This window comes from Callionymus lyra, chromosome 6 (assembly GCF_982586985.1).
Source record: "Callionymus lyra chromosome 6, fCalLyr1.hap1.1, whole genome shotgun sequence".
NCBI lineage: Eukaryota > Metazoa > Chordata > Actinopteri > Syngnathiformes > Callionymidae > Callionymus > Callionymus lyra.
This window is the reverse complement of record NC_141823.1, coordinates 15,767,555-15,781,304: the sequence shown is the minus strand read 5'-3', so window position 1 is coordinate 15,781,304 and position 13,750 is coordinate 15,767,555. Positions and strand designations below refer to the sequence as shown.

The 13,750-nt window shown below is 42.0% G+C and overlaps 1 protein-coding gene across 1 annotated transcript; it reads right to left on the bottom strand.

The window, feature by feature from the left end:
* Window positions 1–1,751: 1,751 nt before the first annotated feature.
* LOC148076549 (bromodomain adjacent to zinc finger domain protein 2B-like) lies at window positions 1,752–13,202 on the bottom strand. Its single transcript, XM_087793907.1, has 27 exons — window positions 13,116–13,202; window positions 11,384–11,874; window positions 10,074–10,638; window positions 9,856–9,978; window positions 9,347–9,401; window positions 9,166–9,274; window positions 8,902–9,003; window positions 8,586–8,751; window positions 8,415–8,462; window positions 8,093–8,136; window positions 7,505–7,615; window positions 7,174–7,428; window positions 6,307–6,530; window positions 6,162–6,236; window positions 5,787–5,979; window positions 5,653–5,724; window positions 4,826–4,970; window positions 4,305–4,756; window positions 4,007–4,190; window positions 3,790–3,945; window positions 3,407–3,558; window positions 3,080–3,345; window positions 2,871–3,006; window positions 2,659–2,805; window positions 2,385–2,596; window positions 2,171–2,314; window positions 1,752–2,087 (listed from the first exon to the last, which is right to left on the bottom strand). The coding sequence occupies exons 2-27, from the start codon at window positions 11,846–11,848 to the stop codon at window positions 1,934–1,936; spliced, it is 4,755 nt and encodes a 1,584-aa protein (XP_087650033.1). The 5' UTR covers window positions 11,849–11,874; window positions 13,116–13,202; the 3' UTR covers window positions 1,752–1,933.
* Between the last annotated feature and the right edge of the window lie 548 nt (window positions 13,203–13,750).

The window sequence follows — 13,750 nt, the reverse complement described above, 5'->3', positions numbered from 1 at the left end:
CTCTTCTGGTAACATTCGACAAATCGTCTCATTATATCGACTATTACTGTCTGGAGAAGAACCATCACAGGTGTGATGCACTGAAATGGTCATATGTGTCTTTAGATTTTGAGCATATTCATCGCTCGCTCGGGGAGAGTCTGGAGCTGAACTGCTCTGACAACAGTGGAAACAAATCACATGTGTGGGTGATAAGTAATTTAGTGGTGGAAAGAGAAGTGAGCCACAACCACACATTGATGTTTCCATCACTGACCTTGAATCACGAAGGTTATTACACATGTGATTACAGGGATCTGTATCCGGAAAGGTACCAACTGTCTGTGTGTCCCGAGTCTGACCCGCCTGCTGTTGTGTACTTCACTGGAGGAGAAAACATAACTTTAAAATGTGACACCAGGAAAGAGACCCATGGGTTTCAATGGTTCATGAGGACAATCGGAACTGAAGGAAGAGTGGCAAGCAAAGGAAATTACACAGCAAAATACAGAAATTACTTCCCTCCCCCGAGGCTGGTGATCACTAACATCTCTGTGGAAGACAGCGGGGAGTTCTGGTGTGTGCTTTTAAAAGACAATCGTTGTGTGTTCACGTCTAAGACCCTTTTTATATTCGGAGAGCCAGAGGTTGATCTCCTTCTGGTGAGGTCTGCGCTGCTCACTGTTGTGATCGTGATGATGTGTGTCGTTGTCGTGGCAACAGTCTGGAGAACCTGGAGTCGAGAGCAGCGCCCAGTACCTGTGGAGGAGGTGGAGATGTCCGACCTGTCTCCCGCGTCAGCAGAGGTGCAGTCAGAGACTCTCTTCAGCCACGAACATGATCCACGTGTGTTGAGATGAATCTGTGTTTGATTGTCATCATTGTGACTTTGTTTTTTTTCTCTGCAGTATTAATAAAGTGTAACCATGACTCTGAATAACAGACTCCAGTTTCCTTCTGAGCAGTTCATTTACTGAGACACCAGGAGGATGAAAAGATAAAGCGTTGCCCCCACGATTTAATCTGATAAAAGAAGTTAAAAACTTAGACTCCACCTTAAAAAAAATGACAACAAACGGAAGAAACAAGCTAAACAAATACAGACCAACCTCAATAAGTCAGTCTGATAACGACGATTATTTATATTTAGCTACTAAAACTTAACCTCCATACAAAAAGTTCACCTTTAAATCAGTGGCGGGCCGTGCATTTCACACATAGGCCTCCAGGGGCGCACGTTTGAATGAATCCACCTCTCAATAACTACTTTCAAGGTTCTTTATACACCACAGGGATCTGAGCGTGTACTGTTATAGGTCAATAAGACGTTTATCATCAAATGAGAATCAGTGCATTATATAAAAATTTCACTCTGACTACAGTCTGTTTGGTTTACATGGCCACGACACACACACACACACACGACACACTTCAGCGACAAACACACACGCACTAAAGCGACACACACACACACACACACAATAAGCACCACTATTGATCTCATAAAGCGCAACATTATTTAGAAAAAAATGAATTTACTCACGTAGTTCATGGAGGAAATAAATAAATCCATTGAATTCTGAGTTTATGTTGGAATGGTCCATGGCCACACTAACAGGTGATTTTGACATAATAATTTGATTTTTGATTTTCTATTCTACCGTACATTCCATACTGAGCAGCTTGCAAAGAAATAATAATAATAATAATAATAATAATAATAATCTCTATTTATATAGCGCCTTTCTAGACCAGAAATACACATGTTATCATCATTTCATCATGTCATCATTTTATTAATTATTCCAAACAATTGCAGGTGATTGCAATATACAGCATTAACTTCATGAGAGGAGTCATTGCCTCAAAATATTTAAAGCTGTATTTAGAACTGGACCTGCACTTGAAATCTATCATTCAGGGATCCACAACCAGGGCGAGAGGAACAGTTCGTTCACTTCTGGCAAGTTTGTCTGACGAGCTCCATGAAACGCTTCTCAAAGAAATTTCTCATGTTGAGAGCAGAACTTTTGAGATCTTCTTTGAGATTGTCACAGTTGTCAAAAAGCATGTTGACGTCACTGAGGAAGGTCTCCAGGGTTTCATATCTGCAGTGAAAAGACATTTTGGTTCAAATGACTTTCTTGACTTCTACATCTGAAATACATTCATCAGAGGCGACGTCACTCACTTTCTGCACTCAAGCTTCAGGCGGATGGTGAGGAAGTTTACAGGGTCCTTGGTGACCACCTGGTGGTCAGGGATGGATCTGACGCTGCCTGAGTTGAGAAAAGGCCTGGCATCATGATGTTCTTCCAACTCAGTGAGGAGAATCCTGTGCACGCGATAAGCAGTCGACTTTTAAGTAACAATTATTTTTTAAACGTATCTATCCGAGAACAAACCTGCACATCTCCAGATCTCTGTTGTTGTCTCTCCCTTTCTTGGCTCTTATCTGGCAGGTGTGGTTCTCCTGATCAGCCAGTTCGGGAGAACTTGAGCTCTCCTCTGATTCCTTCTTCCTGATTTTGTCCCGCTCTTCCATTTCTTCAGCTGTTTTCTTCACTTCACAGGACGCAGAAGTCTCACTTGTGGTCTTCTTTTCAGAGGAATGAGCCTGAGCACAAACAGCCTGTTTAAAGCCAACATGAGCTCCAGATATATATATTTTTGAAATACCTTTGTGATGCAGGATGGGCAGTACCAGTCTCCCTTTGGGATTGTGGCGATTTGGGGTTCATTGCAGTAAGTGTGACAGCCTTTGTCACAGCCGTCACACAGCAGCAGCAGATCCTCCTGGTCGTCCCTCCTGCAGATCTGACAGCACTGGAGCAAAAGGATTAATGTCAAGTGGTGTGATCTTCAGTCAAATGATGGGGTCGATTGCTCACCACTTTCATGATGGGGCGCTCCCAGGCGATGGACTTCTGCAGCAGCTGGATGCACATGGCCAACTGGGCGGCGCTGCGGACTTCACTCAGGGCTTTTCTCCAGACCTTCATGCCGTGAGTCACCTCTTTCTCGCACCTATGGAGGGAGAATTCTCACATGTATTGTGGCTCAACATCTGAAGTTAAAAAAACGTAGAAAGTGAGGGTACATGTCGTCAGCGGTCGGTGGTGTGGAGTTAGGGCCTTCTCCCAGCCTGATCTGTGCGGTGGTGCATAAGGGGCTGCTCAGGTACCTCCTGTCGATGTTGCGCTCCAGAACACCCAGCCGGGTCACCGCTATGTCCAGTGGGTTGTCCGGGAGTCTCACCACCTCATGCTTCTCCATTAGGTTCGCTGGAGATGATTTGTTCTGGAGCTTGTGCTCATAATACACCAAGTTCCTCCGCTCAGAGTGGGGGTCTTGGCAAGTCGGGGTCTGGAGGAGGGAACATTTTAAATGAACACCCACAACACCCACCTTTTTTTTAATGTCTTACCTTGACCAGTAGGCACCCAGCAGTGACCTTCCTCTCTAGTTCCTCCACCTGCTGCAGCACAGCGATGTCCATCTCCATGGCCTGCTCCTCCACACACCAGCCCCGGACAGACTCCACGCTGACCTGGCTCTCCTTGTGGTCAATTTGGGTCACTACAGGGAGGGAATTGATGGTGACAATATCATATGAGGGTTCTGGGACACCGGAAGAGCTGAGGACTTGCAGTGACTGTTGATCCTATATATAAACTCTTTTAATATATTACTTGATTGTTTTCTATATGTCTATTGTATCTGTGGGTAGAATCTGGAGCCATCTGACCAAGAAAGTCAAGAAAGTGGAAGAAAAAAGAAATGAAATCCTTTTTCCCTCAGAGTACTTACCATCTCTGTGCTTGTAGCAGACCTGAGGAATGATCTCAATGTTCTTGTGGAGCTGAGTCAGAAGGTTCCTCTCTCTGATACCGCGGGTGTGCAAAGACTTCACGAGGGCCTTCAACTCCTCAACCTCCGTCAGTCGCCACCAGCCGGTCAGCATCTCTGGGTCGACAATAATTGTAAGCCTTCAACCTTGTTTCACGATGCAGATGCAGGAACTCACCCTGTGGAACTGGCCGTGCTGTCCCATGGTCCAGCGAATGAAGAAGCTCCGGGGCGGGGGATCCACTCATAGGGGGGACCCAGGCTGCCGCGTTTCCCTCTTGAGAGATGAGTGGCCGAGGAGCCATCATGCTTCTGTACCAGCTCTCGAATGAAACTCCAGGTAAAGATCCGACTTTTTGTGGCTTGAAAGAAAACGAAAATTGTTTGAAAAATCACGTTTTTTTCATCATATCGCGTACATGGAGACTTTTTGTATAACAACAATAAATGAGTCAAGGTGATGCTGGTGGACTGACCTGCAGGGCTGAGGGTCGAAAATGCAGCAAACCTTTTGGGGGTTTTGGGCTGGCAGGGGCAGCAGGAAGTGCACTTTTAGGTGTCAGAGTTACCTGATGACCCTTTGAGGGAGCAGCTTTTGGCAAAGAAAAGTCTGTCTGAAACAGCTGGTTGTGATTTTTTATGGAGGGATTCAGAGGCAAAGCTGGGAGTGAATGTTGAAGAACGATGCCTGGAGCTCCCATCTGTACTTTTAGAGAGGCTGAAGTGGTAAGAGACATTCGCCTTTTGTTGTTTCCCGCATTGATCCTCTCTTTGTCATCTTCCTTCTTCATTTCTAGGATCGAGCGCATCACAGCGATGGAGCTTTGCTGACCATTTGGTTGCGTTTCCAAGGAAATGGATCCGTTGTGAAGCTCCTGAGGTTCCTCTTTGACGCACCTCTGTCGCTCTTCCTCGAGCCTTTCTCGAGCTGCGAGGAATGAGATAAAGCGGATGAGTTTGGTTGAAAGTTTTGGTTGAAGACAGTTTCTTTTCGTACGTTCTTGGTGCTCCAATCCCTCGATGAAGACCCCCCCACACTGAGGAAGGACCCAGTAACGGCGGTAGAAGCGGTCCTGTCCATGCATCAGGGAGCGCAGCGAATGGGAAATTTCAAATGACTTTCTTCTGTTCTTGTAATGTTCCTGAAACAGAATTATTGAGAAGAATATTGTTTTATCTGTCGCTATGAGAGGTATATAACATATTTTTCATACTATTGGTGATGATTAAAAAATGACTGAGCTTGTGTGTTGAATGAATGAATGAAACCAAGAAGGTCATTCACCTTTACCGAGAAGCAACACAAGGGATACCTCAAAGACATTTGTTTTCGTTCTGAGTTGTAATTGGAGAGAATTGGGGAATTTTGCAGAAGGACACATACCTTTTTTTAACTCAGATTAGCCAATAGAAAAAAAAATAAATGTTATGCTTCATTTAAGACTGTATTTTTCCAGTTTTAAACTTTGCTATTCTCTCTTGGATATTCAATATCTTAATATGGACAGTAAAATTGTGACGGAAACAGTTGTTTTCAGAGTGAAATAGGACATTCAATGGGAAGGTTCTGTATTACTCTCATTGCCAGTCAAATTGTTGAGACTTTAACCCAATTCTGATCTCTGAAATTTGTTTTTTTGAGTTTCAGTCCTAAGTCAGTTTGTTAACATTGTCAGTTGCACCAGATTATCAGGCGTAATATCAATTAAGTACTGCGCCGTGTACCCCATAAAATCGGTTCGAGGTCAGTAAGCACCACTAGAATTGGGTATTCATGTCACAAGTCACATGATAATCCTTCTTCCAGTTAAAATAAAATCCTACCTTGACTAACTCTTCTGACTCCTTCCTGGCCTCTTCCTGACTGATCACATGACTAACTTTACCCTGACAGGACTTGAAGAAAGAATTATCCAGCTGTCAATAACTACGGCTGATATTGATATTCTCATATTTACCTCTCCAGTCTTGACTCTTTTCATCTGTTTCATCTCATCCCTTTTCTCAGCCAACCTGTCCTGCCCAATATCACCGTTGAGGTTTAACAGTGGTCGCTTGCGTTTAAGGACAGAAGGAAGTCCTTTCGACGGTGCGTCAGCTACACTCGCCCTCGACTTCATGCTTTTGCAGAAGACATGTATCGCCCTCAAACTGGAATAAACCAACACATGCAGGAAAATGTGGGGAAAAAAGCACGTCCACTAAAGATTCATAATGAATATTATCTGTGTGCGTTGTTTTTTAGATGAAATGAAGCTGTTTTATAAACAATGTACATGATTTAATTGTTTTTTTATTTCTTTTTGAAAGCCACAGCAACTAGTAAAACTTACCTATTAAGCTTTTCTAAAACATCATTATTGTCCTTTCTCAAGTCTGCCATTTGTTCCAGACCTTTATCAATCTCTCTGCAAGAAATCCAGTTAAATTTGTGGTTGTAAAGCTGAAGATAATAAAGATTTGATCCTTGTCACTTACCCAACGACAGCTTTACTGCACGCCAGCTCATCAGCCAAGAACCTCAGGATGGAGGACTTCTGTGCCGGAGTGTGAGCCTGGAAGGCTTTGGTCTTTAAACTGTGTGCCAGTGGAGCCAGGACGGTGTTGGCAGAGTTAAACCTCATGTATATTTGCAGCACCTCTGAAGCATTATCCCTGTTGATGTCAACATCGGTCAGGTGCTCGCCCAGCAAGGTCTTCGTCTGAGGGAGAGATCAATTCCAAATTGATGATATGATGTATAATATGAAGACAGGAATGATTATATAGTTTTGTAGTTCCACTTCTGCCAATACATGGTTCTGACCGGGGGAGCTGAAACTCTATATAAATTGTAAAAGAAAAAAAAAGAAGTGTAATATAGACCAAAACAGTCCGGGCACTCCGGTTTCCTCCCACAGTCCGAAAACATCCAGAGGTTGATTGGGAACTTGTGCGTAGGTATGAGTGAGTTTGTGAATGGTTTTGGGTTTTTGTGTTCCCTGTGACAGACTGGCATCCTGTCCAGGGTGTCCCCCACCTCTCGCCCGAATAAACTGGGATAGGCCCCAGCACTCCGCTACCCCGATTAAGCGGCAAAGAAAATTAATGAATGAACGATCCAAAACACTTATAATTCCTGTTTTAAACAAATCCCACTCTTAAAATAGGCAAAAAGAATCTCACGCCTTATTATAGCTTAAATATCTTCCCATTACCGGATAATTGGGACTTTAAATTATCGGGAAAACATACTAACATTGTTCTAGTTAGGCTCAAAATAAGATTCTTAACCATTTAGCCAATTAGATGTCAGTCTTCGCAGAGTTTGCAGTTCGAATTTCTGAGTAAACAAAAATGACATGCCTTTTGGTCGGGAGGTAAACCGGGATCATTGACGGCCAGAGAAAGCAGCTTGACCAGGAGGTCTTGGACTCGACCCATGCTGTCGCCCACATTGAGCAGACCCGCCTGAAAGACACCCAGAGTAGGAACATCCGCGCAAAAATCCAGCCCTAGGACCTCCTGGTAGTTCCTCATGAAGTGAAGGACCAACAAACAGTCCAACACCACACGCCCCGGCAGGATCAGTCCGGGGATCCTGGAGAACTCTGGAAGAGGCTGGACAGATACAAACATGAGCTTGAAGATTGTTGAGAACACGTGAGCCTTGGGGGGGATGAATGATTTCACTAACCTTAGGATCAGATAAACACATGTCCTCAATGGCATCCTCTGGCTCCACCTTGGGTATCACTTTTGGTTCTTTGTTGCAGTTATTTGTGTTCTTCAGCAACAGTTCCTGCTCCTAATAAGGTAAAAATAAGGAAGATAAGCAAGTGAATAAAAGATGCTAATGTATAAAAGGGAGATCATTCCTGAATATTCAACGTGTATTTGTCTGTATATGTCTTGCTTTAGATGCTTCCTGCTTAAAGAGTACTGGTCATTTACAGATGGAGAAGTTCATAAATTGTTACATTTGGCTCTAGCATGGTTGACCGGTTCAAAGTATCACATTAACCCTGATATAGACTGAGGGAACCACCATCCAAATAAAGTTCTTCATCAGTGACAGCATTATGAGTCGTAGATAAATATACTATTTTCTTCATCACAGTATGAGCAGAAGCAAAAGTAACGGCGGAAATGGGATGGCATTTCTATTTGGGTTACATTTCTAAAGGCATCCAATAAAGAAACTTCCTCTATGTTAAGATTAGGAAGGATAAAGAGGTGGTTTCTCAAGTGTGAGGACGGCGGAGAAACTATTGTCACAACATACCTGAAGCTTGAGAAGCTCAGCGATCACAATAGGCTCCGTCTTGTCTGCAACAAACATAACACTCTTTAACTTGGTACTGACCAAAAGTACATAAAATATTTTACTAACTTATTCTCATCTGCATGATTGACGGACAAATGTGACTTTTAAAATCAGCATCCGATATATAATGTAGCCATATTATAATACGCAGTCAATGCTACACAATACACGTTTATTACAATGTATTTTTATCTTTAATAGAAACATTTGAAATGATATAATCTATTTAAATGTGTTCATACATTCAAATGAGTTCATGATCAGATAAATATAAATTTACCGCGCTGCTTCTGTTTTTCTCCTTGAGCACGAGCCACCAGTCGATCTCCTGCACAGCGGAATAAAAAACATGGTGAGATATTAACCATGTATTTGGATTATCTTTAGGATATCTCGTATTTGGAGAGAGTCAACGCGAGAACAAAACTATATTCACACCATCTGAACTCACCGGGATGACACGAGCTTTGACTTGAAGCGTATTCTTCTCTCCTCAAGACCATGTCGGGATCAACTGGTGCCTGACGGGCGGAGTTCCTGGGGCGACCCCGCTGACATTCCATCGCGGAAAGACGAGGAGGGATCTCATCCACCTGCAACCGCCTCCAATGTGAACCCTGCAAAAAGAATTGTCGTTTTGGGAGGATCAATTCTATAAAAAATGTGCAGCAAAGTTGTTTCATATTTTTCCTCATTTCAACTTGTTAAAAGGATGATGGATGTTCCTGAGATTAAATCCTGACAGAGAATAATAGTGATTAAATCACCTTGTTTCCTTCCTTGCGTTCATAGAATTCGCCAATGTTCACCTTAGCACTGAAGCTAAAATGCTCTCGCTTCATTCCGCTGATTCCAATTCTAGAGAGATACTACAGAAGAGACAATGATGAGAGGACAAGCATTTTGAAGTTACAGTGCAAGAATTTCACTTCTCTTCTTACGGTTTAGCATCAAGGTCTCTATATAAAGTTAGCGCATCAGTCAGAACAACGAGCATAAGTTTGATACATTAGCAACTGTTTGTCCAGCACCTTCTCAACCTCAAAGAATCGTCTGAGCTTCTTGCCGCAGGGAGCGTAGTAGGTCACGTGGCCATGAGGACGCCCCGGCCCTGAAGTGATCTTGGTTTCTCGACGCCACCTGGATTAAGAGGTTTAGCCGTTTTTAATAGTTGCACCGTTTCCTTTTGAGTCACGACAGAGATTTTTATACCCCAACTGCAGAGGCAACATCAACTCCTGCATGTCAATCACTCGCTTCTTCACACCTGAAAGAAATACTTGGTTTTACTTCTCGGATTTTAGCAGAAAACAGGAGGATTTCTTGAATGTGGGGATTTAAGTGTGTCTTAAATATATCTATTGTATCATCAGTATGTGTCTGTTTGTACAAAACTCTCTTTTCATTTAAATATTTACATTACAAAATGTACTTAAGCCCCGCCCACTGAAAACACTTGGTTTTTCTGGAGATTAGATTTTGTTTACCATAACCACACCCAAGCATCAAGGTTTGTCAACGCATGTCATAAATCAGAATTTGCCACCTCCAAGGAACTCGTTGTATAAACAAAGCGGGGTGTGATTTACAGCTGGCTGGAGGAGGAGTGAAGTCATTATTATGTCATAATGGACTCCGCTCTCGTAACCTCTTGTTTGACGCGATTTCAGTTGGGGAAGAACATTAGTTGTTGACCTTTATTGACTTTGAGCAACGTTTACCTGACTCAGCAGCGACCCTAGGAATACTCTTGATGTCCTTAAGGTTCATGTGAGAGCTGGTGTTGTGCTTGGTTGGGTTCTGTTTGGCTGCTGCTCCAGGCTCTTTACGGTGAGTCATCTCTTCTGAAACAGATTCAATGAAATAATCCAGTTACGGACAATCAAGGAAAACATTTCCAAATGTGTCAAAAAAAAGTTCATCCTAACAAGTCCCACACCTGCCAGTGTATTGTCAGCCTCCTTTTCATTCTCGCCCTTGTCCACGTTGTCATCAACGGAGCTTCCACACTCGCTTTCTGCTGCGACGCGATCACTCGTTCCATGTGTGTCCACCCCGGGAATTCCTGAGACACAAATCCCTGGAATCTCAATGCCATGGTGTCCTCCGAACAGGTCCACTAGCAAAGGAACCAGATGTTTTTCAGAGAAGCTCGCCCAGGACTTCGCCGGGTCTTCAAGGAGGATCTTTGCTTGGGCGCTCTGGTCCGGAGGATCCTCGCGGTTCAGTTCGAGGGTCATGCATGAGGAGGACGATGTTTTTGGCGTCACACTTGGGAATTCCTGTGAGGAACTTTCCGCGTCTTTGTTGTGGATGAAGGGCTCTTGCAGCCCCAGGAGAGCGTTGGCCATCAATATCTCAAAGGGGTGGTGACAATGAGTGGAGTTGTCGGGCAGCTCCGCAGGGGGTGGTGGAGGTGGTAGGTACGAATTTCCTTGTTCAGGCCTGTCTGGTCCCTTTCGAAGCACCCTAGGCTTTCGCTTCTTGTATGGGATTGACAGACCCTGTGAACACAAGAAGAAGGGAAGGAAGAAAGTTATGACGGAGTAGGAATAAAGGAAATTGTTCTTTGATTTGGGACAAAACTAAAGAACGAACGTAGTTGATTTAGCTGTCAGGTCTAATCAATGTTGATACGAGCAGGCGGCAGAACCACTTCCAGAACATAGTAAGTAATTTGTATTTATATAGCACTTTTCTAGACCAGGGTCACAAAGCGCTTCAACAATCAAAAGAAATTCTCAAAAAATATACACTAAAAAGATCAAGATAACAACGAGAAAAACACAGGTGTCCCAGAAAATCAGGGAAAAGTCTGCATGACTAAGAAGAGTCTTAAGATGTTTCTTGAAGGAATCAGTAGATCATCAAACACAGAGGGAGATCGTTCCAAAGCTTAGGAGCAACAGTCTGGAAGGATTTCTCTCTTCTGGTCCGGAAGCGTGTTCAGGAACCATCAGTAGATTCTGATCCACAGACCTCAGAGCCTGAGCTGGGGTGTAAGGCTGGATCAGATCATTGATGTAAGAAGGAAACGGTGAACGATTGAGGGTCAATGTATGTATTTGATTGTAACATTTTAAATTCCAGCTGGAATAAGTAGTTGAGGAAAAACAAATCTTGTGTTTTCTCAGTGTCAAGGTGACCCATACGCCCAAAAACAAATGAGTTTGTGGTATCCCCTGTGTTGCCTCTGGGTCAAGGTGAACGACCTCCACCACTGCAGTCAGAGGTGATATCTCCTCTTACCTTTATTTGTCTGAGTGTATTGATCCTGATAACAGAAGTCTCTAAATTCCTGTTTTTCACAGAAGAAGAGTTCCTCGCTGGTTCAGGGGAGGATTCTCGGGGGGTCGTCGGAGTTGACTGAGAGGGGGCCGGGATGGAGACTATGGCCGAGAATGGCGAAGGGTGGCAGGGGGACGTGGAGGGCTCCCACGTGGAAAGATTCAGAGAAGCTATGCCAAACGCTTTGTCAGAAGTCATCAGGGCATCTGGTTTCCTGTTAAGTAACGTCCTTTTCGGCTGGGAGAGAAGAGCCAGGGGCTTCAGGTTAGCTAGCAGACCCGTGGGCTGAGGCATGTTAAGATGATCATCTTCTTTGGCCGCTTGGACCTGCGGGACACTGAGGGCGGATGACACTGAGCTGGCTGGTGGAGCCTGGGTCGGCATGTCGGAGGGTTCCCTCTCAGCCTGACTCCTGTCATCCATCATTGACAACAAGGTCAACGTTTAAAAGCCTGGAGAAAGAAAACAACATCTTAGTTAAACAATAAAGCAGAAGTTGATACGATTTTGTGTCTTTCTTCTGTAACCCTATTGACCTCATGCCTTTTCTGGCTTCGTCTAGGCGTGCTTTGATGACGCAATATTATATATCCACCTGCTCTACTATAAACACAAGTTGAAATTCAGCTGGAAGTTATGCATCCTTGCAACAAGATAATTTTTTCCCAACAAAATAACATACACATTTTATAATCTGGAAACAAGAACGAGAGCTTGAAATGGGTAATTTGTCTTCACATAAAATGTATTTAGACTCATCAGAAAACTTAAAAATAAAATAAATTAAAATATATTTATTTAGTTTCGTCATTAATGTGAAATACTAAGACAGTAAGATACATTTCAACCCAAATAAAACCCACATTTGACTTAGAACTCATGACTACACTGTAAAAAAGTGAACCAAATACATATAATACAAGTTATTTCTCCAGGCATTAGGGAGAACTTACAATTGACTTGATAATTGTAAAAGAAAAAATAATTTCCTTTTTTTTTCTTCTTTCTAATGCTGTAAATTTTTAATGGATATTTTTTCAAATAGAGTAAAATAACTTTTCTTTCAAACTTTTTTATTATTTCGTAGAATTTCTTTGCAATATGACACCAACAAGAACATTAAGGGTTGTAAATACACTAAAAATGTTTTTGTTTTTTTTTGTTGTTTTTTAATGTTCACAATGTTTAAAAGACTAAATTACCGTAAAATAACCATAGACCTGCTTCAATAGCAAGAGTTCACTGTTTAATTGATCACAGGTATAAATTAATTATTGATTTTATAAACAAAAAAAGGTTAATATTAGTATATCGTCTTGAGAAATGTCTTATTATTCTTCTTCGATATGCCTGAACAGACATCAGGTATTTGGAGAACGAGTCTTTATTAAATGATGATACAACGTTATTTGATGCCACAAAGCTTTGCTCTAAAGACCTGGGAGTCCATCTCACTATGACGATGTCAATTATTGCCAACTCAAGACAACCTGAATAACTTGAATATAAAATGAATTAAAAATATATATATTTAAACATCTGGTTCAAGATATTTGTTGTAAAGATCACGATCTAAATATGAACTCAATAGGAACCAAAAATATCACTTTTCCGTTGATTTAATCCAGAGTAAAACCGTTTAATAATCTGTTTAAATGTATTTAAGAACATTTTTCCGGACGTGTGTACTTACGCTGTGGTGACTTTCAGAGCAGCTCTTCAAAAACAGACGTTTGTGAAAGAAAAACAATAACTTTGACTCAAACTACAGGAGAACAAGTGGATCCTCAGAAGTCTGGATGTTTCTGAACACGTTTGCTGGACACGAACCTCTATTTACGTGCCGCTTTAATGATGACGTCACAAAACCACTTCACGTTTGCTTCTAAAGTGAAGCGATGTTGTGTCTCAGTGGCAGGAATATTAAAGAGAAACTCTACAGTGACTCTTGTTAAAAAGATGACACAACATAGCCAACAACACAACCATACTTAATAATCACGATAATATGATATTGACACGAAATATGAAGCCAATAAAACACGAATATTCTACGTATACATTAAATGTTATGTATTTGTCTTAACAAAGTGCAAAAATAAGCGGTAGATAATTGATTTATTGATACACCATTTTTTCTTCCCGTATTGGGGAAATTTGAGTTGTATTATATTAAGATGTGTAAAAAATAATAACATAAAATAAATACATGTTAATAAAAACAATTATTAATAACAAAACAAATGAAATAATCACAATAGTTTAGGGAGTCCTCGTTAAATTATATATTTTTGTAATTAATTTAGGTTAAAAAAAACAGTGAGGTTA

What these genes read in the sequence shown, in the direction of transcription:
- LOC148076549 (XM_087793907.1), bottom strand. Translation starts at nt 11,848, where the DNA reads ATGATGGATGACAGGAGTCAGGCTGAGAGGGAACCCTCCGACATGCCG. An exon ending in CTGAGCTTCTCAAGCTTCAG is followed by an intron (nt 7,616 to 8,092) that starts GTATGTTGTGAC and finishes TTACCTTATTAG; the next exon opens with GAGCAGGAACTGTTGCTGAA. An exon ending in AGCGCCCCATCATGAAAGTG is followed by an intron (nt 2,806 to 2,870) that starts GTGAGCAATCGA and finishes CTTTTGCTCCAG; the next exon opens with TGCTGTCAGATCTGCAGGAG.